The sequence below is a fragment of the Apteryx rowi genome, unplaced genomic scaffold (assembly GCF_003343035.1).
Source record: "Apteryx rowi isolate R43461 unplaced genomic scaffold, aptRow1 scaffold_141, whole genome shotgun sequence".
NCBI classification, from domain to species: Eukaryota; Metazoa; Chordata; class Aves; order Apterygiformes; family Apterygidae; genus Apteryx; species Apteryx rowi.
This window is the reverse complement of record NW_020447653.1, coordinates 1409021-1430304: the sequence shown is the minus strand read 5'-3', so window position 1 is coordinate 1430304 and position 21284 is coordinate 1409021. Positions and strand designations below refer to the sequence as shown.

Sequence of the window (21284 nt, the reverse complement as noted above, 5' to 3'; positions counted from 1 at the left end):
GCGGCTCCACGGCAGCACCGCGCTGCAGGGGAGAAGAGAGAGGAAGAGTTGCATCGTGCCTGTGCTTAAACTGGAAAAAAAAAGAAAAGCTCTAACAGCACCTAGGATAAAGCCTGTAAATTCAATCACACGGCTGCAGACAGCACCTGAGCAGCACATTTTTGCTTTGAATCATATGGGACCAAGTGTGGCTTTAGGCCTTGCTTGCTCAAAGACATTGAGTATCTGTTTCATCCACGCGGTGAGGTTGCCAGGTTTGTGCAGCCCGCGCATGCTGTGAGCACACCTGGTTGCAGTGCACTGGGAGCGTGTGGCCGGGCCGGGGCTGCAGCCGGCCAGGCTGGTCCCGAGGCCGTGGGAACCTAAATCCTTCATTCTCTGAAGCCACCCGTGCAAATGCAAATTGTTCCAACTAAAATAAAACATTGTTTTGACTCATGCTAGAAATTTTGGGTTCAAACCTGAGCCTTTGCTTATATCGAAATGCTCTGCCTGTGACCCACGTTACCGACCTCTGCAAGGCCTGTCCTGGAGCAGCGGCTCTCCAAGGGACTTGAATCCAACTGTAAAACTGCATGAGGCTGCCCAACTTTAAAAGTTCCTCCCTTTTTTGCCCCAAAAGAACAATAAATCCATCAAAAAATCAGGAAGCGCGTATAACCAAGGCAGTTATAAAGGGCATCAAGAGCCTGCTCAGTCCCCCCCTGCATCGGTAATTGCTCCCAGAGCAATTTTTCAGCCAGTTTGTCTATGATCACACACAGGAGAACAGGGTCAAAGCAGTTTCTTAGCTGGAGGCCGACCACAATTGCACGGATGAGCCACCCGCGAGCCATCCTTCCTGGCCCCGGTCCGTAACGCGGGTTTGGCCGCCTGCATGCACAGGCACCCGTGCAGTACACACCGCAATGGAGCAATGAACTTTCTTCCAGAAAACCTCACTCTACTTTTGTCCAATGCGCTAACAGAAGTAAGGCAACATTATCCCGATTAGATTACAAAGTCAGCATCAGCGCTTCTATCTATAACCAAAATTAGGGAGAGGCTGTGTGCCGAGCGGCGCCACGGGAGCCCCTGGGCTGCAGCGCTGCACTGCTGCCCGGGACCGCGAGCAGCCGGGGCGCCTTCCCCTTCCACCCTCCCCTCCTGAAACTTGATGCGGCCGAGGAGACTGATTGCAAGATTAATTAGGCATTTTCAGAAACCCAATGGTTGGGGGAAAGCGAACAAAAAGGGCTGGCTGCTCTCCTGTTCGGCTGGCGTATCCGCAGCGGAGAGGACAGGGAGAGCCAGGCGACGAGGGCGGGCGGCAGCGGCTGAGCACGGGAGCACCCGCTTGCACGTGCGGYGCTGCTGGGGGCCCGAGCGGTGAGGGAGACCCGCGCTGCGGGACCATGGCGCATGCTGTGCTCCGAGTACTCCTCGCCCTGCTACCACTCRCCGCAATGCTCCAACACGGAGGTAAGGAAACTTGCGGGGAAGTTTGAAAGGTTGGGGAGGATCATGCGCTACTAAAAGACATGTTGGAATACCTTAATAAAACCCTAGCAGCTGTATACAGCATGCAAAAGCTACGTTTTTAAAGACATATTGTTCTTGAAAAGCTACGTACCTGGGAAAGAGCAACCTTGGGTTGTCTCTGAGGCACTGCGGGTCTGAGCAGTGCTGGTGGCACCGGCTACGAGGGGAGGGAGCGGTGCCGGTGGCTGTGGCACGGTAACGGGGTATTTWAACCCCGTGCAGAATTTTGGGCTCATCAGTGCAAGGCTTCAAAGCACTTCCAAAGTGTTCAGAGCTTGAGCTTGTTCAGATGGGAAAGACCAAGAAAGGGAAACACAATAGTCTGTCTGTCTGTATCTCTCTCTAGAACTTGCTGCCTAAGCACTTAACCTGAAAAATGCATTTCTCTAATAATGTTTCAGTCCTCATAACGCAGGACTGGATTTTTTTGGATGACAGTGCACAGAGATGATGCTGTGGCTATAGTTCATGACCTTAGCTCCACACAGCACAAAAGTAACCACAAAACTGTTAGTGAGCAATTATTAGTTTCATTGCTTACCTTCCTCCAGCAATGGTAGCAAAATCATTGCACCATTTTGTGCCACTGCAACTGCCAATTTTCGGCAGGTTTGTAACTCAGCTCTTTGGGTGTGCTGCAGACAGGGCAGAGAGCCTCCTCCAGCGGAAGCCACCGCCGACTCCAAAACCTTGTCTGGTTGCTAGCGCTAAAGTGGAGGGATGATGCTCTTGCACGCACGGTGCCCGGAGTGAGGGGAGGTGGGGGATCCCCGCRGCACGGCATGGTGCAGTGCAGCCCGCCAGGCGCCTGGCCGTGTGCAAGGTCCATGTGCTGCCTGCGGGAAAGGGCAGCAGTGGCGACTGCCCTGGTCTGGCAGGACCAGGTACTTCACACCACAGCACAGCTGCAACGCGTCTCGCTCCTACTGCGCAGCACCTGTGCAGGCAGCAAGCGTGCAAACACCTGCAAGGGGGGGAAATGCAGCCTCCCCATTTAGCAGTACGGACCCAAAGCCTTTGCTTGCCCCCTGCCCTCCCTAAAGATATCTCAGTAAAATAAAAAATGAAATGGCAACTGCCTTGCGCCGCTAGAGGCTGCGGCGGCAAAGTCAATGGCAGGCCGAACGGGAGAGGCAGTTTTAGCCAACTTTTCACAGAAAACTCAAAGCAAATCCACACGCAGGGAAGATGTGGGTCATGCAGGCGATTTCAGGAGCGTGCCYGTCAGTCTTACCTTAGTTCAGCTGAAGGGAAAAAGCCAGAAAAAGACAAAGGTTTTGTCCTGACTTTTTTAAAGTTTTAAATTAACAATTAGATTTTTAAAGATAACAGTCCACTCCACACTTTATGCCATTTGCATTATGGTGTTTCAGAAACTCGGTAACAAAATATTCATTGCAGGACAAAATAAACATCTAACTGCATTATTTGGAGGTTTCTTCTGCTGGTTTTAACCTTATGAGTGTCAGTTTTTGAGCTATGGCATATCGAGCACCAAGGACATATCTATTTCTAGCTTAGGCGCGCAGCCGACGCGTCCCCCTTACGCGCAGCGCGGGAGGCAAAGCTGCTGCCAGCAGAGGATGGGGCCGGACAGGTCGCTGCGCCCAACAGTCTCCACCAGGCACGCGCAGAGCGGGATGCCCGCTCGTATCCCTGATCCCAGCCAGATCCGCTCTCTCCAAGGCAATTTTTCGCYGCCACCAACCCCCCCGGCTCGCGCTGCCAAGTGGCACCGAAGACGAGCTCTTGCGAGCCGGCAGCTGCGGCTCCGGGGGCCGCTTGGGCAGGGATGCGAGCGCCGGGGCACCGGCGCTTGTTTTCCTCCCGTCACCTAATGACTCTGCCTTGCCCCCCCCTGCGGCGCTGGATGAGGGTCGTGCGCCCGGCCGGCTCGGAGGCATTACGCATCGCCTGCAAAGGTGGARGGGCCGGGGCTGTTGGCTTTTTTAGTTTAAAGGCAAGATTGAAGTTCCCTTCCTGAGCTTTCCCCGAGTTCCTGCAGATCTATTCCAATTAGCCCGTTCACCAGCGCCGAGAGGCCCCGGTGCCAGCTGCGTGGGAGAGAGCTGCAGTGAGGGGGTGCAGCTCCGGCTYGGCTCGGACGCCGCCGCTTGCCTCGCGGCACCGACTGCGGCCGCGACGGCAATTTGCAACGCGATTAGCGCTCGCAGCATTAGCAGAGATCGTTTCCACAGGAAGCAGGTACCAAGATACCAATCAGTCTAATTATTAAAAACCGCTCCTTTTTAGTGATAAAGCGAGTTCAGTCCTACCTAGAGGTGCCAAACTGACGACACGCAGCCGCCGACTCRGCCCCGTGCCGCAGCAGGGCAGTGCAGGGCCGCGAGAGCACACGCCACGTGCAGGTTCACGCCGTGCCCCGCGAATCCTTCTCCAGCCCCAGGCGCTAAGGAACACCGACTGAAAAATAAACACAAGGTGGAAGTCTGCGGTCTGTCTCCTGCTGGACCTTCCAGTGAGGGACTGATCTAGATATTATTTATATCACAAATTCCAGCAGAGAAAGGGATCTCCCTTGTGCAAGGCACCGTAAGACCCATAGCAGCAGATTGTCCTTGCACCAAAGTCTGCCATCTAGGCAGACAGGAGACACCAGGGTGAAAGCAAGGGATCATCTCCGAGACACAGATGTGAAATCATCTCCCCAGGATGACACGTGCCACTGGCGGCAGGTGCATTCGGGGCCCACTCGCGGACCACAGCCAAGAGCTCGTCTTCACCCACCGCGTTTCTGCTGTGGCTGGGGCCAGTCCCGTTCCCCCTGTGCCCACAGGAGCGAGGGCAGCACACGCAGACCTTCCCAGCATCGCACGGAGGCATGGGGGCAGCAAAGATGGGTTAAGGAACAGATAGATACTTGGCTGATAGCCAAAAAACCCAGCTGTCCTAGAGTTGCTTTCCAAGAGAAACTCCGACTGCAGCAACTTTGGCCAGCAGCACTTGGAAGCATCTGCGACGCACAAAGCACTCGGGGGCCTGATCCAAAGCCCAGTGGCGTACATGGCAAGGCCCCGCTGAGATTAATGGTTTTCTCATTAAAGGTTAATGACATTAACCTTTTTTTCTTGTTGTAGACATACTCTGTTCTTTTTCATTCCATAACGAATGAATTTAGCATCCTGGTTCATCTTTAACTGTGGCTTTCTCCAGCCTCATAGTAAAGAAAAAATACCCATGAAAATAGTAACTATTAGAGAAGTTTTCTCAGGACAGCGGTTCTCTCACAGTGTCCCAGTGCTGCTGCCCGGGGATCCTGACACCGAGCTCGGAGAATGGGAAGGTGACAGCCCGTCAGATGTTACATTGTAGGGTGGGAGCCAGGGGAAGGTCACAGAGAAAGCTRTGTACATAGTAGGAGAAGATATCAATAAAGCGTTAGATCATGTTTCTTGGTGGCAATCTTGTTCCCATCAAGCTACCGGTACTTTGACTGGAAAATCCCAAACCAAAAGCAAGCAAGGTGTGTCACCTAGCAGTGCCTTGTGCTCTGTGACAGTCTGCAGGGCAACTGCAGGCTCGAGGACATCTGCACCAGGTCAGACCCATGACAAAGCCTTTTTCCTTTTCCCTCGCAGCTACCCATGCAGGGAGCAGGACGTCAGGGCCCGGCAAGCCCACCCTGCTCCGGCTCTCTGACCACCTGCTGGCTCACTACRAGAAAGGCGTTCGGCCAGTTCGGGACTGGCGAATGGCCACCAACGTGGCCATTGATGTCATGGTGTACGCCATCCTCAGCGTGGTGAGTCCACTGCCGCTGCCCCGCTTTGCCCAGGACAATAACCTGTGTGCAAATTTTGCCCCATAATGTCTCTTCATCTGCATTAGCAGCAGCTGGAGTTAGCACCAGGAACATGCACAACACCCTTTGCCAATCATATATTCTCTTTCCTTATTCCCACAGGATGAAAAAAACCAGGTGCTGACTACGTATATCTGGTACAGACAGGTGAGCAGATGAGACCTTCCCAAGCGACCCCTTCCTCGCCAGGGCCTGTGCAGCCCCAAGCTGCCACCGCCAGAGCGGAGCACTCGCAGTGACAAGCACCAGCGTTGTGCTGCTGCTGCAGCAGCCCTGGGGCTGCTTTCTGCAGAGGGTACTCGCGTCCCTCGGGGGAGAGCAGGCTGCTCACACACACATGAGGAAGGCAGGCTACTGCCCCCCAGCACTGACGTTTGCCTGGCTTGGTATCCCAGCTTCTGTTACCAGAAAATGGTTCTGGCCTGATGGCTCCTTGGAAAATTGGGGCCAGCTGCTTTGGAGGCAGGAGTGCAAGAAAGCTGTGGGGTGCTGAACTGAACAGAAAAGATCTCCTTTGCACCCACACAGAGCTGGCTCCCCCTTTGGCCAAACGTAGCATCCTCACTTCTTCAGCTATCTACTTGCCTCAGCGTTTTCCATTCCTTGTGACTGCCTAGTTATCAGGTCAGCTAATTCACCTTCAGGTGAGGATGCAACCCACACGCCACCTGAGGCACAGTCAGGGCCACATGGTCTCAAGAGGATGAGGGAACCGCAAATCTGCTCTAGTCCTGGAGGGGATGCGTGTAGGGACCGTGATGTCACCCAGGGACAGCTAGCACCCAGGGAAGGCAAAGGTGTCTCCACGAACACGCATCTCGTTGCTAATGTCCCAGCTTAACACAGTGAAGTCAAACCTATCTCAAGGGGTAACAAGACTTCTGCAGGGCATGAAACTCGGGGGTTACAGATGTGACTTTCATAACTCCATGCTTCTCACAGGTTGGGCAGGGGTGATAAGGAGAAGCAGCCTTCACTTCCTCTGCTGCACAGCCCTGGAGATTCATTTCTGTGGCAGGGTACTAGCATGGAGTTTGGATCTGGAAAGGGCTGGAACCGACCTTGATCTCTAARCCCCCTTTTGTCTTGCCCCTGCAGCACTGGATCGATGAGTTTCTTCAGTGGGACCCAGCGCACTTTGACAACGTAACGCGGATCTCCCTCCCCACCGAGAGCATCTGGGTGCCTGATATCAACATCAACGAGTTGTAAGTGCAGCAAAACTCTTGGGTTCTCCTCACCTTATTGCACGGGACCATGAGAKAAAGCCTGGGGATTTAACTCCCCTCTCCCAACATGAGCACACACATGCACTTCACCTCTTGCTTTGTATTCCCAGCACAGAACTGGCAGTAGCCCCACATCCGGTAAGCTGCAGATGGGGAAACGGCTTGGGAGTTGGGACATTTCCAATGCTGGCTAACCATAAACATTTGTAATTACCCACACTGTGCCGGGGGTGGAATTCAGATATTTGGAGAAAGGCTTTGTTAAGGAAGCACAATGCAAGGGCAGCTGCAGAGCTGCCAGCCCTTCCCGCAAAGCAGGCCATTGTCCTTCCCCTCCCCCAGCTCCTGCTAGCATTTAAGGTGTTTTCACAGTCTCGTGCTGCAGCCACCCTTAAAACCACCGATAGCTCCAAAAGGCAAAGGCGCAAATGCTCCTTGGGTTGGTCTCAGAGTGGCCAACAGCATGGGGAGCACTGCACTGCTCGGAAGTGGGCATGCTACCACAGAGTGGAGCTCTCCCTTCCCGACCCTTTCCTCCAGCCTTGAGTTATTTCCAAAAATGATTAGCAGAATAGCACAACAACTTCCCAGCTCCTGGGCCATTACTGCCCCAAACACAGCTCACCAGGAGGAGCCCGTTCTGCTCACAGTCATGTCCAAAGTGTTCCCTAGCCTTGGTCTCTGTTCCTTGTGCCCTTCAGCGTGGACGTTGGGAAGTCCCCCAACATTCCCTATGTCTATGTTCACCACTACGGAGAAGTCTGGAACCTCAAACCCATCCAGGTGATGACTGCCTGCAGCCTGGATATCTACAATTTCCCCTTTGACGTCCAGAACTGCTCGCTCACATTCACTAGCTGGCTGCACAACAGTAAGTGCTGGGACCACTGTAGCTGCGGGCCCTGCCTGGGGCAGCCTTGGAAAGGGGAAACAAGGCAGGGATGGGGTGGTGACCTGCTCCTGCTGGAGAAGGGTTATCAAGCTGTCACAAAATGCACTAGGCATTGATGCAGTTGTTCTGGTGGGGAGCCGGGCTTTGCCTCCACCGAGTTGTGTTGACATGGGCAGGGGGAGCTTGGCAGGGCCAAGAGTGCTCCTGCGGCATCCAGGGAGCTAAGTGGAGACASGGGGGACAGCAAGGGGTGCACGATTGCCCTTACCTGCTGGCAAATCCAGGCCTGGTTTGTCCATGCTGAGGCTGCTGCCACTCCTCTGTCTGAGGCAGACATTGCACTGGTCCTCTTGAGGACAGGAGCTGATGAGGAGAGGCATCAGAGAGCAAGCGTGTCTCCTGTATGTTAGCTCAATGCAGAAGATGCATCGTCCCTCTAGATGGCCCTAGTGGATAGGGAATGTATGCAGCCCAACTGTTCCACAAGTGCAAGGAGAGAGGAGAAATACCGCCCTGCATGGAGGCGTTCAGTGCTCCCAGACGTATACAGCTGGCATGGAGCGCACCTGCACTTCTGTCCTCACCTCTCTTCTGCCCCCCAGTCCATGACCTCAACCTCTCGCTGTGGCGGCAGCCGGAGCTGGTGAAATTTGATAAGAGCGTCTTCATGAACCAGGGCGAGTGGGAGCTGCTCTACGTACTCAGCCACTTCCAGGAGTTCAGCGTCGAGGGCAGTGACAGCTACGCTGAGATGAAGTTCTACGTAAGGGCCTTCACCTCACCACGGTGCGGGAGGGAGGGAGGGAAGAGAAACCCTGCACTGTGGGAGGCAAATGCTACCTATTCCGCTTTGGCCACTGCTGTTCTCACAGATGAGGCACTAACGCGGGATTTGCCCTCAAGGGCAGTTCAGCCCAGTTCCCATGGCTTCATAACTGAGGTGCTCCATGCTGGCAGTGCTTCCGCCAGCTAGCAGAGCTCCTTCCTGCAAGCAGGAGGCCCCTGGAGCCCTTCACCTGACTCCATTAACACTCAGTTCTGCACTCCATCCTTGCCTGGCTTAGTGGAGAGCCACACTAGCTCCAGCCTTCACTTCAAATGGGGGTCTTCCCTGCAATAAACCCCTCCTGTCTCTCCCTCTGCCCTGGCAGGTAGTTATCCGGAGACGTCCCCTCTTCTATGCTGTCAGCCTGCTGCTCCCCAGCATCTTCTTGATGGTTATGGACATTGTGGGCTTCTACCTACCTCCCAACAGCGGTGAGAGGGTCTCTTTCAAGATCACCCTCCTGCTGGGCTACTCAGTCTTCCTAATCATTGTATCTGACACACTTCCAGCTACTGCTATTGGCACGCCATTGATAGGTATGACAGTTTTGGGCCTGGAGCAGCAGAAGCTGCTGCACTGTACATAGACCAAAGCTCTCCYAGAGAAGTGGGCAGGGATGTTCAGGCCCTGCCTGCTCTGTGCAGAATCTAGAGAATGTGCTGGCCTTGCAGGCCACTCACCTCACTGATTTCTCCACAGGTGTCTATTTTGTGGTGTGCATGGCATTGCTTGTCATCAGCCTCACGGAGACCACCCTCATTGTGCACCTAGTGCACAAGCAGGACCTGCAGCCACATGTTCCTGACTGGGTGAAGCACTTGTTGCTGGAAAGAGCCACTGTCCTGCTCTGTATCCGGGACAGGAACAAATTCATCCACAGCAAGACACAGAGCTCGGACATCTCCAGGCACATGGAGAATAATGACAGCACAGGTAAGGGCTGGACACAGGGCTGCCACAGAGAGCAGAAGAGGACTGGGCCCCAGGTAGCCACAAGCCCAAAGCTAGTCTAATTGCATATTACCAGAATTTGCAAAATTTGCAGATTTCTAAATAATCTTCTCTATTGGTGCTCCGAGCAACAGAAACAGACATCCCACACCCATCTCTTGGGAAGGCCCCACACAGAGTCCCTGTCATGCCCAGAGGTGTGATGCAGCACAGCTCAGGTGCACCCAGCACTGCTGGAGTTTCACCAGTGCCAGGGCGAGACTGTCAGAAATCTGTATTTCACAAACAACTCCTCTCTCCAGAGCACAATCTCCTGACCTGGCACACCAAATGTCAGCCAAGCAGGACCCTTCCTTTCCTCCAAGCCAAATACAACCCTTTTACCTTCCAGGCTCCCATGCAAGCCAGTGCCCCTGAGCTGTGTTTCCAGCAGTCTAAGGAGTGGAGGGCAGGGCTGGATTCAGCGTGGCTCATGCATGGCAATCCAGTCATCGAGCTCATGTGCAGAAAGACAGGTGTGAACAACCTTCCCAGCATCTAAACAGGCTTTTCTCGCTTTTCTCTCTTAATCCTGCAGCCGGGCTGAATCACTACAGCTGTGAGGATCTCCGAGAGGGTGAGGTGGCAGTGGGCACCAGGTCCATGCCTGCCTTTCCTGCTGAGGCTGAGGGCTCTCCACTCATGCACAGCCTCCTGCGTGAGATCACCACCATCCGCCAGTTCCTTGAGAAACGTGAGGAGTTTCACCATGTGGCCCATGAGTGGCTGCAAGTGGGCTACGTGTTGGATGTGCTGCTCTTCCGGGCATACCTGGTGGCTATCCTGGCCTACAGCATCACGCTGGGCACCCTCTGGTCTGTGTGGCAGTACGCCTGAGCTGCGCCTGCCCTTCAGGGCAGGAGAGACGGGGATCTCCGGCGCTGCTCCCCAGTCCCCACGCTCAGACTCACCCGCACTTCTGACCACAGAGACCCACGTTGGCGCAGCTCTCGGCTTCCCGCAGCTCTGGAGCGGCGTCGGAGCACGCGTGCGAGGGCTCGGGCGCGGCGGGGGCGGCGTGCGGGGCNGCCGAGCCGAGCCGGGCGGCGCCAGGGAAGCGCTGCCGCGCGGCTCCGCACCGCCGCGCAGACGGCCAGCCCCGGCCCCAGCCCCAACCCAGCCCCGGCCCGGCGAGGGGCGCGATGGAGGCTCCGCGCCTGGCGCACACCATGAGCAGCCCCACCAGCCCCTGCGAGGAGGTGATCAAGAACCTGAGYCTGGAGGCGATTCAGCTCTGCGATCGGGACGGTAAGTCCGGCCTCGGCCAGGCTAATCCCTGCAGACGCAAGACGCTGCAGCCGCTGCCCGCTGCCCTCGCGGGTGCTGATGCAAGTTAATCCCCGCGGCGTGTGGCCCTTTGTTATSCCCCGTGCACGGGTAGGTGCGAGCGTCCCCCCACCGCTGCCGCCGCCACCCTCCTGCCACCGAGAACAAAAGGAAAAGAGCAGGTTGCACCTTGCCGGCGGGAGGCAGGGAAACCCGCCGCGCCCCGAGCCGTGCGGCTGCCCCTGATGAGSCTCCGGGCGAGCCTGCCGCGCAGCCCTGCCCCTCGCCAGCGATGGCCGCGGTGGGTTTCGCTCCGGGAGAGGCGGCAGGGCCCGCTAGGGCAAGCTCTGCGGGGAGAGCCCGCACCTAGAGACGGGGCAGCGGCCGCGGGGGGCTTTTGTTAGCCGAGCTCCTTTGTGCGGGAGGGCAGCGCCGGGGCCGCGGCCGCTGCCTGCCGCGGGCTCGCCGCGAAACTTGTGCTCGGTCCCCGGCGTTGCCTTCCCGGCGCGGCGCGGCSGCTTCAGCACCGCGGACAGCGTCCCGCTCCGCTGCGCGCCGCGCCCGCCGGGCGGTGCTTCCCCGCGCCAGGCCGGGCACCGCCGAGCGCGGCGCGCCGGGAGCCGAGGCGGCCTGCGAGGGAGCAGGGGGGCACCGGGGGCCCTCTCCGCCCTCTGCCTTCCCCCAGGGCTCCCTCTTGCTCCAGCTGCCGTCTCCGGCCACCCGGCTCCTTYCCAATTGCACCTTCCCTCGTGTCACCGTGCCTCTCCCTGCAGAGGGGCACAGTCCTGCCAGCTGCTCTGCCCTCGGCACGGGGCTGCTCTCACCAACTCCGTCAGCCCAGCACAAGCATGGGAGGCCACGGGCTTGCTTCTCATCACCATTGCTTGCTGTTTCATGAGAGACAGCTCAACGTATTTCTCTCCCCCCCCACCTGGCTGTTTTGCATGCTTGACCAGCAGGTCCCCTCCATATTCCTGCCCAGCATTGTAGAAACTGGGGGACAACTAACAGGGTGGTGACAGTCAGTGCCRAATAAATTCCAGAGCAAAGCAGACTGCCTCCATAGGAACGAAGCGCTGGAAGGGACTGCCGGGGTACCAGTCCCAGGCCCTGCTGCTGCAGACTTCCACTGCCGTCATAAACAGCCACGCTCCCTCTCTCCACCACTGCCAAGGCAGAGGCATGAAGCTGCTGTCTAGCAGGAGAGAAAAGAACCATCTTCCCCATCCCAGACAGAGCAGCAGGACTGGGATTTGTGCCAGAACTGTAGGCAGCYGATCTGTGCAACATGATACTACACCTGTTTCAGAGCTGATGCTGTTAAGGCAGCCGTGATGACCACAGAGAGAAAGTGAAACACCGGTGGCATTTTCTGGGAGGTTCCTGGCTCTGCCATATTTGCCTAAAAGCTGGTAATAGCACAGACATGCCCTTCACACTGGCAACATACCTGAGCAACCTGAGCAACCTGAGCAGCCACCATCCTTGGAAAGGCTGGAGATGAAGGGAGGCCCATCCTGTTTCCTTGCATTTGTGCTAGCGTTGGAGACTGCAAGTGGTAGGAGAACATGGCCATCACAGCACCAACTCTCCTGTTGCCATTCCCAAGCCCACCAGCCCTGAGCCAATGGCCCAACTCACCCTCCCAGAGCCTTCACCTGCAGGAAAACTGCTGCTGAGTGACAGGAGGGCTCTGGGATGGGTGGAGCAGGCTCCTGGCAGCACTGGCCTGTGCTAATGTGCTGATGGTCTGTAAGCGGCTGGCTATTGATGAGGTGTCCAGTTAAAGAGTTCGTGAGACACTAAATCAGCCCATTGATCCTACCGAGATCGATGGTGCTACAGACCTGATCACTGCAGCGGGCAATTAACACCCTCTGGAATGAGCCGCCTTCATGTAACATCAAATGCTCCAACAGACAAATCCAATGGGCCCATTGAACYGGGCTTGTGACACCTCCTGGCCCTGCAAAGCCTCAAGTAGAGGGCACGGGGGGGACGGGGTTGGCTGGGCTGCTGAGCAAGCCCCCTTGGCCTTCGCCTGCCCGTGAGAACACCCCAGGCTTGCTGCCTGCCCCATYCTCCCAGCACTGGGCAACTCCGGGGTGCAACAAGGAGACCCGCCGTGCCCCAGGTGTCCACACCAGAAGAGCTGTTCTCTGCCCCAGAGCTGGCTGCCTTGGCAGAGGGACCAACAGCTGGCAGCCTTAAGGCTGCTCCCCCTCCACCTTCACTGCTTCAACGGGTGCTGCTCTTAGCAGGGATGTCCTGCTCCCCCCAGTGATGTAAGCAAGACAGCCTCTCCYGCCAGTGCCCGAAGCACTGTCCACAGCCCTGTCCACCCTGCTGCAGGTGCCCAGGGAAGCACCTCACTGYTCCCAGGGCAGGCACCATGGCTCTCACCTTCCTGCATTAAATGACAGTCTGCATTATGGTGGCCCACCTTGGTCGCTGGCTGGGAGCTCAAGTCCTCAAGCATTCCCTGTCCTAGAGAGCAGTTCTGTGCATAACCTGAACACCCTTGCGAAGCTGCTCACCCTCTGCTGGTCCAAAGATCCCCATGGAAAACAAGTCTGCCCAAGTTGGAGAAAGGGTCTGGGTTCTTCCTTCAAGATGCCTTTCCCTCTCGATGTTTTGGGAAGTGCTGCAATCAGGAAAAGTTACAGGCTTCTTTCCAAGATCATGAGTCTGGATTTTCCTCTCAAAAAAAAAAAAAAATCAATAAATCTGAATCTAATCTACTAATAAAGGTTTAATGAGGACATAATGTTGATGGAACAGAACATTGTTGCAGCATAATCACTCCCAGCTGCTGTGTGAATGTGCAGACAAAGGCCCAGTCCTATGACAATTTCCCCGTTATAACAACTCCTTTGTATGAGGCCAAATGCTGCAGAAGGATTTCATCCCCTCCCTTTTAGGAGGGACGGTGCAGATAGCAGGTTGCTTGAACTAGGAGCACCTCTACGAGACACTTCCCYGGCTGCCCCAAACACCCCCAGGAAGCTTTGCTGCGAGGGAGCTCTCGGAGGCCGCTGGCCAAAGCYTGCGCCCAGCCTCGGCTGGCACCTCCAGTGCTCCCAGCGCTCGGGAGCCACCCGCCAAGCCACGGAGGCACGATGTCCCGAGCCAAAATCCCGCCTGGCGCCTTCCGGGGCCATGCCGCGCTGATGCCGCGACGGGAACCCCGGCGCAGGGGCCTGCACGGAAAGGGCCGGCGCGCAAGCAGCAGCCCGGCACATTTCATCCATCATTAAAAAAATAAGTAACGCTTTACATTAAGTGACTCTAATTGCACTGTAGCTTCCACGTAATTAACGCTTAACTGCATCTTAATTTCCGCGCGGGCGGCGCGGGCCCATGCTGCAGGGCAGGCAGCGCCGGCGCCCGGCGCGGCTGCTGCGCGGGGGGAGTCGGGTGCAGCCGCCGGCCTGGGGGCCGCCGCAGCCCCCGCGCGCCCCGCTGCCGGAGCAGCGCTCAGCGCAGCGCCATGCAGTGCGCAGCGGCATAAAAGCAGTGCAGACTTTGCTGTTAATGTAGTCAGTAAATAAATAAAGGAGGGCTTAAGCTTAGTGTACAGCAATCAGTTTAGAACTACAGGATAATTAACACAGCGGGGGGCCGGACTACTCTGTAGTCAGGTTTAAATGAAYGAGTTCACTTTCATTGAGGCAAACTTGCTCAGCTCCCTGGTGAGCCACGCGCACAGGCAGCAGYGGCAGCGCGGGGCGGCGCACACATCCGCACGTACCCGCGTGCAYCCACACGGACCCGCACGGACCCCAGGGCTGCCCGATCCCCAGCTCCTCCCTGCGAGGAGTCGCCTCCACCAAACCCCACAGAAGAGTGGGGGAACTACTCTTCCCACCGCCACCTCCCTCTCCCTCTGACGGCTTTGCCGTTGTCCAGCAGCGCCCGCCAGGACCACCGTGCCGGTGGGAGGAGGCTGGCTGCCTCCAGCTCGTCTGCCAAGGGACCATCGCAGAGACCTCCAAGGACTGGTGCGCCCTTGAGCGTGCACCCTCCGCCCAAGGCAGAAAGCCGGGCTGACTGGCAGAGGTGGGAAGAGGACAACCCCGAGGACAACCMCTTTGGCTTTCACGACCCAAACCCCAAAGCTCTGCATGCCTGTTCCTCTCCTCAGACGAAAAATAAAGGGCAGCAGCAAATCACCCTGTCAAGCACCATACGGCCCACGACAAAAGGGTCTCCGGGGATGCCAAGGGACCTTAAAGCAGGAGGCACATTTAGCTTTCTGCCGGCGTAAGGACCCTCGGCTACGCCAGAGCATGCAGGAACGTCTGCATAAATGAGAAGCAGGAGTTTTGGGAGCTGCTGGCTGTTAATGAAAAAGAAAACCTGGAGACCCACCGTTACGCACCTCGCGTTTCCCTGGGAAAGGATCTTCCAGCCCACCGGTCTTCAGAGGAGAGGCAGCTGCTGCTCGCCTTAAAGCGTGAAACCCCGGAGACAGAGACACCATGGGGCTTTGACGCCTCCTGCTCTGGGGCCGGGGGAGGAAGGCCGCGGGGGAGGAAGGAAGGCCGCGGGGGAGGAAGGAAGGCCGCGGGGGCAGCGCGGGATGCGGGCACACGTCCCGCGGCTGTGGCTCACCCGGCGCGGGCAGCAGGTCGCGCGTCACCCACCTCCTCTCACCCGCGTCCCCGGGGCGCACGACCCACCTGGGGCGCCTCAGCCTCTGCTCTGGTGTCATTTGGCAGAAAAGCGCTATTAAATGTTGCTTCAAAGGTGGGAGTCTCGCTGCCGCTGCCATCTGTTCCCRTCTTCGGGGGGCCGGCAGGGGCGCCGCGGCGGCGGGGAGGAGGCGCTCCCCGTCCCGCGGGGCGCTCGCCGGCGCGGCGCTGGCTCATCCGACCGGCTGCTCCTCCTCCCGGCAGGGAAACGTCTAAGCAAAGAGCAGAAAGAAGAGACGGCAGGCCGAGACAACTGAATTAACTTTATTATTTTTTTCTAACTGCAGATTCAAGGTATACAACTGAACATTGCTATTTTCCTTATGAGACTTATAAATAAAAATACAAAAAATGTTCACTACAAAAAAATCTACTGTTAGTAGGATGTAAAAAATATTCTCTTTGCTATAGAAGGCACGAACTTCACTTAGTGACACATGGAGAGAAAAAAACCTGCAGCAGTATATTCTTTTTTTTTCTTTTTTTTCCTCTGTCAGAAACACTGAAGTTTTACAAAGAAATGCATCTGAATCTACACAGAATGAAGGCAGATGTGGAGAGCTGCAACTAGAAGACACCACAACTTGGGATTTTTTTTATTCTTTTAAATTTTTAGCTAACTGCATCTGTGGCTAGAGAACAGATAGGACTCGCAAGCAGTACTGCAAAGAAACAAACAGAACGAGAAAACAGAAACAGAGAAAGAGTTGTACAAAAAATAGTAACCAATAATCTGAAAAAACAAAAACAAAAAATTGGGCACCTTCTAAAATGAGGCTAACAGGAGGTGCTGAGGTAGACGGAACTATAACATCAATTAATTCAAAACACTATTCTTAATACAGAGCAATCAGACTGGCACTTGGGCTGTCACGACATAAAGACAAGCAATGAAAGAAAGCCTTATTTGCTTGGTCCAGCAGGGCAGTTGGTCCTCAGTGCTATAATATACATATATATAGTCAGATATATATATGGATAGGTGTCATGGAGCTTTACCACGGCTTCTTAGCCTTAAAAGATCATGCATACGTAACACTATGGGAAACAAATACTATGGCGCACACCCGGACGCTGGTACTGGGAGGGGGAGAGGCATGGTACTGCTGCGCCCGCCGGCCTCGGCCGCCCRGGCACCGCGGCACRGCACGGCACGGCACGGCACGGCGCTCCGCGGCACGGCAGGCTCCAGCGCAGAGAAAACCAACAGAAACATCAGCGGCTGCTCCGACAGCTGCGCCCTCGCCAAAGCGCCGCCGCGCAGCTCAGAACCCTTGCGAGACTTTCACCTCGCGCTGTCCGCGGAACGAGCAAGGAGCAAAGCGGCAGCCTCCCGCCGCGCGGAGCCCCCGGCCCAAACGCGCTGCTAGCCGCGGCGGAGGGGGGGAAGGGGACGGGGAGAGGGCAGGGAACATGTTAAAACAACTGCAAAGAAAAAAAGTGCCGCGTGAGCCCAGCCGTGCGCTCAGCAGTACCATGACGCCCCGCGACCGGCAGTACCAGTTCACTGCAAGAAGGTACCATACACGTGTGAGAAATTGCAGCAACGTTTTATGTGAAGGAACTGTGGGGTTTTTTTTGTGTTTTTTTTTAGGCACAAAGATTCGACAAGCCATTCTCCAGAGTTACATCCCGGATTGTACTAAACCAGCATCGGTCCTGCTTCTCCTCGGCGACACAAAGCGGCAACGACAGCATCAGCCACACACGCACGTGTATGTACAGAGAGCGAGCTGCCCGCGCAGACAGGGCTCCCGCCGCCCCCGCACCGCCGCCCCCAGCGAAACGCCTCCCGCCATCCGGGCATCGGCTCCGGTCGCGAGCAAATCTCGGAGGCAAATCTCCTGCCGTCGCCGGCTAACGCAAGGCCGATGCGTTAGTGCACATGCATTCGTCCAAGTTCTGCCCTCAGTGTTTTCACACGCACRTTTTTCACATTATAAACGACACTCTACTGCTCTATTCACATATTCAAGTTTAACTCTTTCCTTTCCAAAGTACTAAATCGTCACTAGACGGTCATTTACTCCGCTCCACTGCCACATGAAGTTATTTCCCCCAGTTTAAGGCCTTCGAATTTTTCCCGACAGTCGAGACGAGGCTGGGGACAACAGCAGAAACACCCCTTCCATTCGCTTCCCTTTACTCCCTTCTACAAAACATTTCCCTAACTTTTTTTTCCGTTTAATACAAATGCAGCTAAATTACAAAATAATATACAACTGCAAGTAAAGCATGAGATGAAAATTGAAATGACATCACAAAGCAAACGCAAATATTGCAAAATGTGCTTTTTAAACTGCAAAATAAAAACAAAACAAAAACATAAGAGGTAGCTTTCAGAATCAACAATCCAGGCTCTGTCAGGCAGGCCATTCAAAAAAATACCAATTTTGGTAATGATAATGCACGAAAGGAGGCTGACAAAAAAATCCACCGCAACATCCCTTTCACGGCCGCCCCGGTGCTGCTGCAATCACACCGAGCACACGGGTCGCACGCCGCCGGGCTGGGACACGGCCTGCAAACGGCCCAGGCATTTCAAAAAGCAACACTCCCCCCCACCCCACTCCCCCCCAAATCAATAAAAGCTCATGAGGTCACAAAAAAACGAGGTAATTTCAAGTAAAATGTGCTAAACACAGAAATATTCAAAAACTTTTAAAAACAAACACGAAGCAAAAAACACGAAGCAAAGCCATCTCTCACCATTCACTCCTTCATAGCTTCCTAGGGTTGAGGGCTGGGCAAAAAAATTATCGGCATGTTCCAAACGCTCCAAAAAAAGGAAAAAAAAAAAAAAAAGGAAAAAAAGGAATAAAAAGGAGAAGCCTCCCCATGGGGAGCATGGCTCCTTGCAGCCAGCCGGGGCCCAGGCTCTGGGAGCCCAGCACAGCGCACACCCAGCGGCAGCACCCGCACCGAGCCCAGCGGCACCCCGCGGCCCCAGAGCCCGCACAAACTCGTTCCAGGCAAGCGGCCGGCGGGACCCAGGGGCCTCGGGGAGCAGGAGCAGAGGCGGGAGCCCCGCCGCCGGCGCCCCCACGCGCCTCCCCTGCCCGCCCCCAGGAAAAGACGAGAAGAGAAAGCAAATGCATAGAGAGGTCTTTGGTCAGGAGCCGGGGTCGCGCTCTCCGGCGATGCCCGCAGCCCCGCTCTGCACTCGCGAACAGACCGGCATGTGCCAGGGTTGCGGAAACAGCCTTTATTATAGCAGCACAACCACCACCGCTGACACAGCCCCCCATCGCAGCACCCAGCGCAACGCTGCCGGCGCGAGCGGGAAAAGCGGCCGCCCGGGCTCCCACGGCAAGGCGGGCGCTTGCTCGCGCTCTTCTCTCCCGGTATTCTCCTCCCAGCTTGGCTCTCCTGCCCCCGCGCCGCCTTCTCCAAAGCGGGGCTGCTTTCCCGCCGCACGCTTGCGCATTACTGAAAACGCCTGGAGGAAGCTCTGTGCTGCCTGCGACGCAGCAGCCCCGGACCCGGGGAACCCCACCGGCGCCGGGCTTACCTCCCCCAGGCCACGGCGAGCACCTTCCTGCGCGCCCGGCGGCCCCAGCGCCTGCCGCAACGGGCGGGGGAAAGGCGCTGCTGGAGCAGGTGGCTTCTCAGCAGGTCTGCCAATGCTTTTTTATGGTGATGGAGGGAGCGGGGGGGGGAAAAAAAAGAAAAAATTAAAGCCTTCCCAAACCACTGGTCATTGCAAAATCTGGGGCTGCAACATGAACCACATCATCAGCGCGCAACCTTCCTGATACGGTCCTTCATATCGAGAGCCACCTGTGCTGGCTACGACTGGTGACGGACAGTCAAGCCGGGGAAACGCCTCTAACTTGGGGCTTTAAACAATACGTGTTTTCCCCACCTTGCCACCCACGGGCAAGGTTGCAAGTGCAGCAGGCAACTGAGCGTGGGTGAGCGAGCAGCTGGGGAGGGGGAGCCAGAGCAAAGACTTTGGTGGGGAAAGGAGATGTCGCGAGACCCTGCTTTCGACAGACCGCTCTCTCCTTCCCCATCCAGCGCGCTTCCCCTGCTCGTCCCCGGCCTGGCGGCGGGCGGCCAGGAAACGCAGCCAAGGATTTGGCTGAGGCTGGGTTCTGCTGCGCCGCGTGCGCTCGCTGACTGCAAGGAGAACACAAGAAAGGGCGGCGGGCTGGCCCCGCACCCCGCCGCGGTGGGCCCACGCCGCCCGAGCCGCAAACACAAACAGAATCCTTCTAGTAACAGCAACAAACGAGAAATAAGAACAGAAGGCCATGGATGATGCATTTTTTTGCCCAGTCCTCCATGACTCAAACCCACGTCCCCTCCGTGTCCCTTAAACGTAGCACAGGTAGAGATAGGTCTTCTCTATCCTCCAGTCGGTGGGGATCTCCTCTGGCTTGTGGCCCTTCATGTGTTTCTGCATGGCGGAGAGGCTGGGGCAGTACTCCAGGCAGATAGTGCACTGGTACGGGGAAGCGCCGTTGTGGGTCCTAAGGTGTTTGATCATGGCCGAGTAATCTCGGGACCGCTGGTGACACAGCTTGCATTCAAAGGGCTTCTCACCTGCAGGCCGCGAGAGGAAGAGAAACACAGAGAGACGGGGGCGTGAGCCGCCGGCGGTGCCCGCCCGCCCGTCCGCAGAGCCGGCCGCGCCGGCAGCAAGCGCTCCGGGAGGGCTCAGGCGCCGCAGCACGAGCACCCGACGAGCGTCGGGAGGGCAGGGCGCACGGGGCAGGCCGTCCTCCGACGGCAAGGTCTGCGCACCCTCCCTCCATGGGGCTGGGGGAGCCCTCCCGCGAGGCGGCTGCTGATAGCTCCGGCAACGGCTCTGCTCCCGCGAGCGCCCGGGGCTCCCGGCCGGGACGCCCGCCGCCTCTGGCTCTTCAGCTCGAGAATCATTTTGATAACGTGTGAGGCTGGGGCTGAGATTTCAGGGCCTCRCTTTAGTGCGGTAATTAACTGCCCAGCCTTCCCGATATTGATACTCGCTCTGTGCACAGACACAGCGAATAATGAAGTAATGAACAGCAAAAGTGATCTAAATATTGATCCACTATTTACAATAGTTACATGCTGATGCATTCAATGATTCATTATCCTCGGCAGAAACCCTGGATTCCTCAGGAGCTGCGGCTGCCTTCCCGCAGCCCCAGCCCACGCTGCAGGCCCCTTGGATGGGGAAGCGTTTCAGGGCGAAAGGGGAAGGCTGCTGCGGTGCTGGGTTGCTGCCCAAAAGCCAGGGGAGCAGCGGGTTGGGCAGAGGATGGCAGGACCTGCTTTGGGAAGAGCCACCGGTGCAGAGGTGGATGTGGTCTCATGGAGCAACGGTCCAGCGCCAGGCATCCGCTTGGGGACAACTGGATCCACCATGGAGCAAGAGCTGGCACCTCCCGCCGCCGGAGCCAGCATGGCGCAGGGGACCCAAGCCCAATATCAGGGCCACCGAGCACTTGCTGGGGGATGGGCTCCCGCTTTCTCACTCCTGCAGCGGTCTAGGCTGTCCCGGAGCGGTGTCCACCCCGCCGCAGAGCCGGGCCAGCTCTAGGTAGCCTGCAAGGCCACGGCAGGGCAGCGTGCCCGACGCAGCCCCCCGCGCCGTGCGGTCCCGGCCGCGGGCAGGGCGCGCAGCACGTACCTGTGTGAACCCGGTAGTGGGTCTCCAGCTGGTGCTTTAGGCTGAACTTTTTGCCGCAGCCGTTGCATTCRTAGGGTTTCTCTCCAGTGTGGATGCGCTTGTGGCCTTTGAGCGTGCTCTCGTCTCGGAAGCAGCTGCCGCAGAACTCGCACTCGTAGGGGTGGTCGCCTGCAATCGCACAAGGACCGTGTCAGGGCCACCGCAGGGCCGTCCCCGCGCAAGCCCCGCGCTACCGGCGCGCCGCCGGGGGCCCCTTTGCGAGGTCCCGCGGCCTCCCATCGCGCCGGGGAGGACTCCTGCCCCGCCGCCGCGGGTGCCCCGTGCCCGGGGAGGGGGCCGAGGCGGGGGAGCGGGGCTGGCGGCACCCCCAGCGACRGACGGGCAGCGCCGTGCACCTCTCGGCAAGCCCCAGCAGATGCCCCA

At 57.1% G+C, this 21284-nt stretch overlaps 2 protein-coding genes across 3 annotated transcripts in view; one reads left to right on the top strand and one right to left on the bottom strand.

The window, feature by feature from the left end:
- Nucleotides 1-1156: 1156 nt before the first annotated feature.
- On the top strand, nt 1157-10118 carry HTR3A (5-hydroxytryptamine receptor 3A). The gene is made up of 9 exons (XM_026057900.1): nt 1157-1250; nt 5121-5284; nt 5447-5491; nt 6443-6552; nt 7275-7444; nt 8068-8228; nt 8617-8827; nt 8991-9224; nt 9820-10118. The coding sequence occupies exons 1-9, from the start codon at nt 1157-1159 to the stop codon at nt 10116-10118; spliced, it is 1488 nt and encodes a 495-aa protein (XP_025913685.1).
- Nucleotides 10119-15485: 5367 nt separating this feature from the next.
- ZBTB16 (zinc finger and BTB domain containing 16) overlaps nt 15486-21284 on the bottom strand; it is a 99817-nt gene continuing 94018 nt past the window's right edge. For both annotated transcript variants that reach the window (XM_026057987.1, XM_026057988.1), the window contains 2 exons: nt 20862-21029; nt 15486-19789 (listed from right to left, as the gene is read on the bottom strand). In XM_026057987.1, coding sequence (XP_025913772.1) covers nt 19560-19789; nt 20862-21029 — 398 coding nt within the window. In that variant the 3' untranslated portion in view covers nt 15486-19559. The remainder of the gene's footprint in view (nt 19790-20861; nt 21030-21284) is intronic.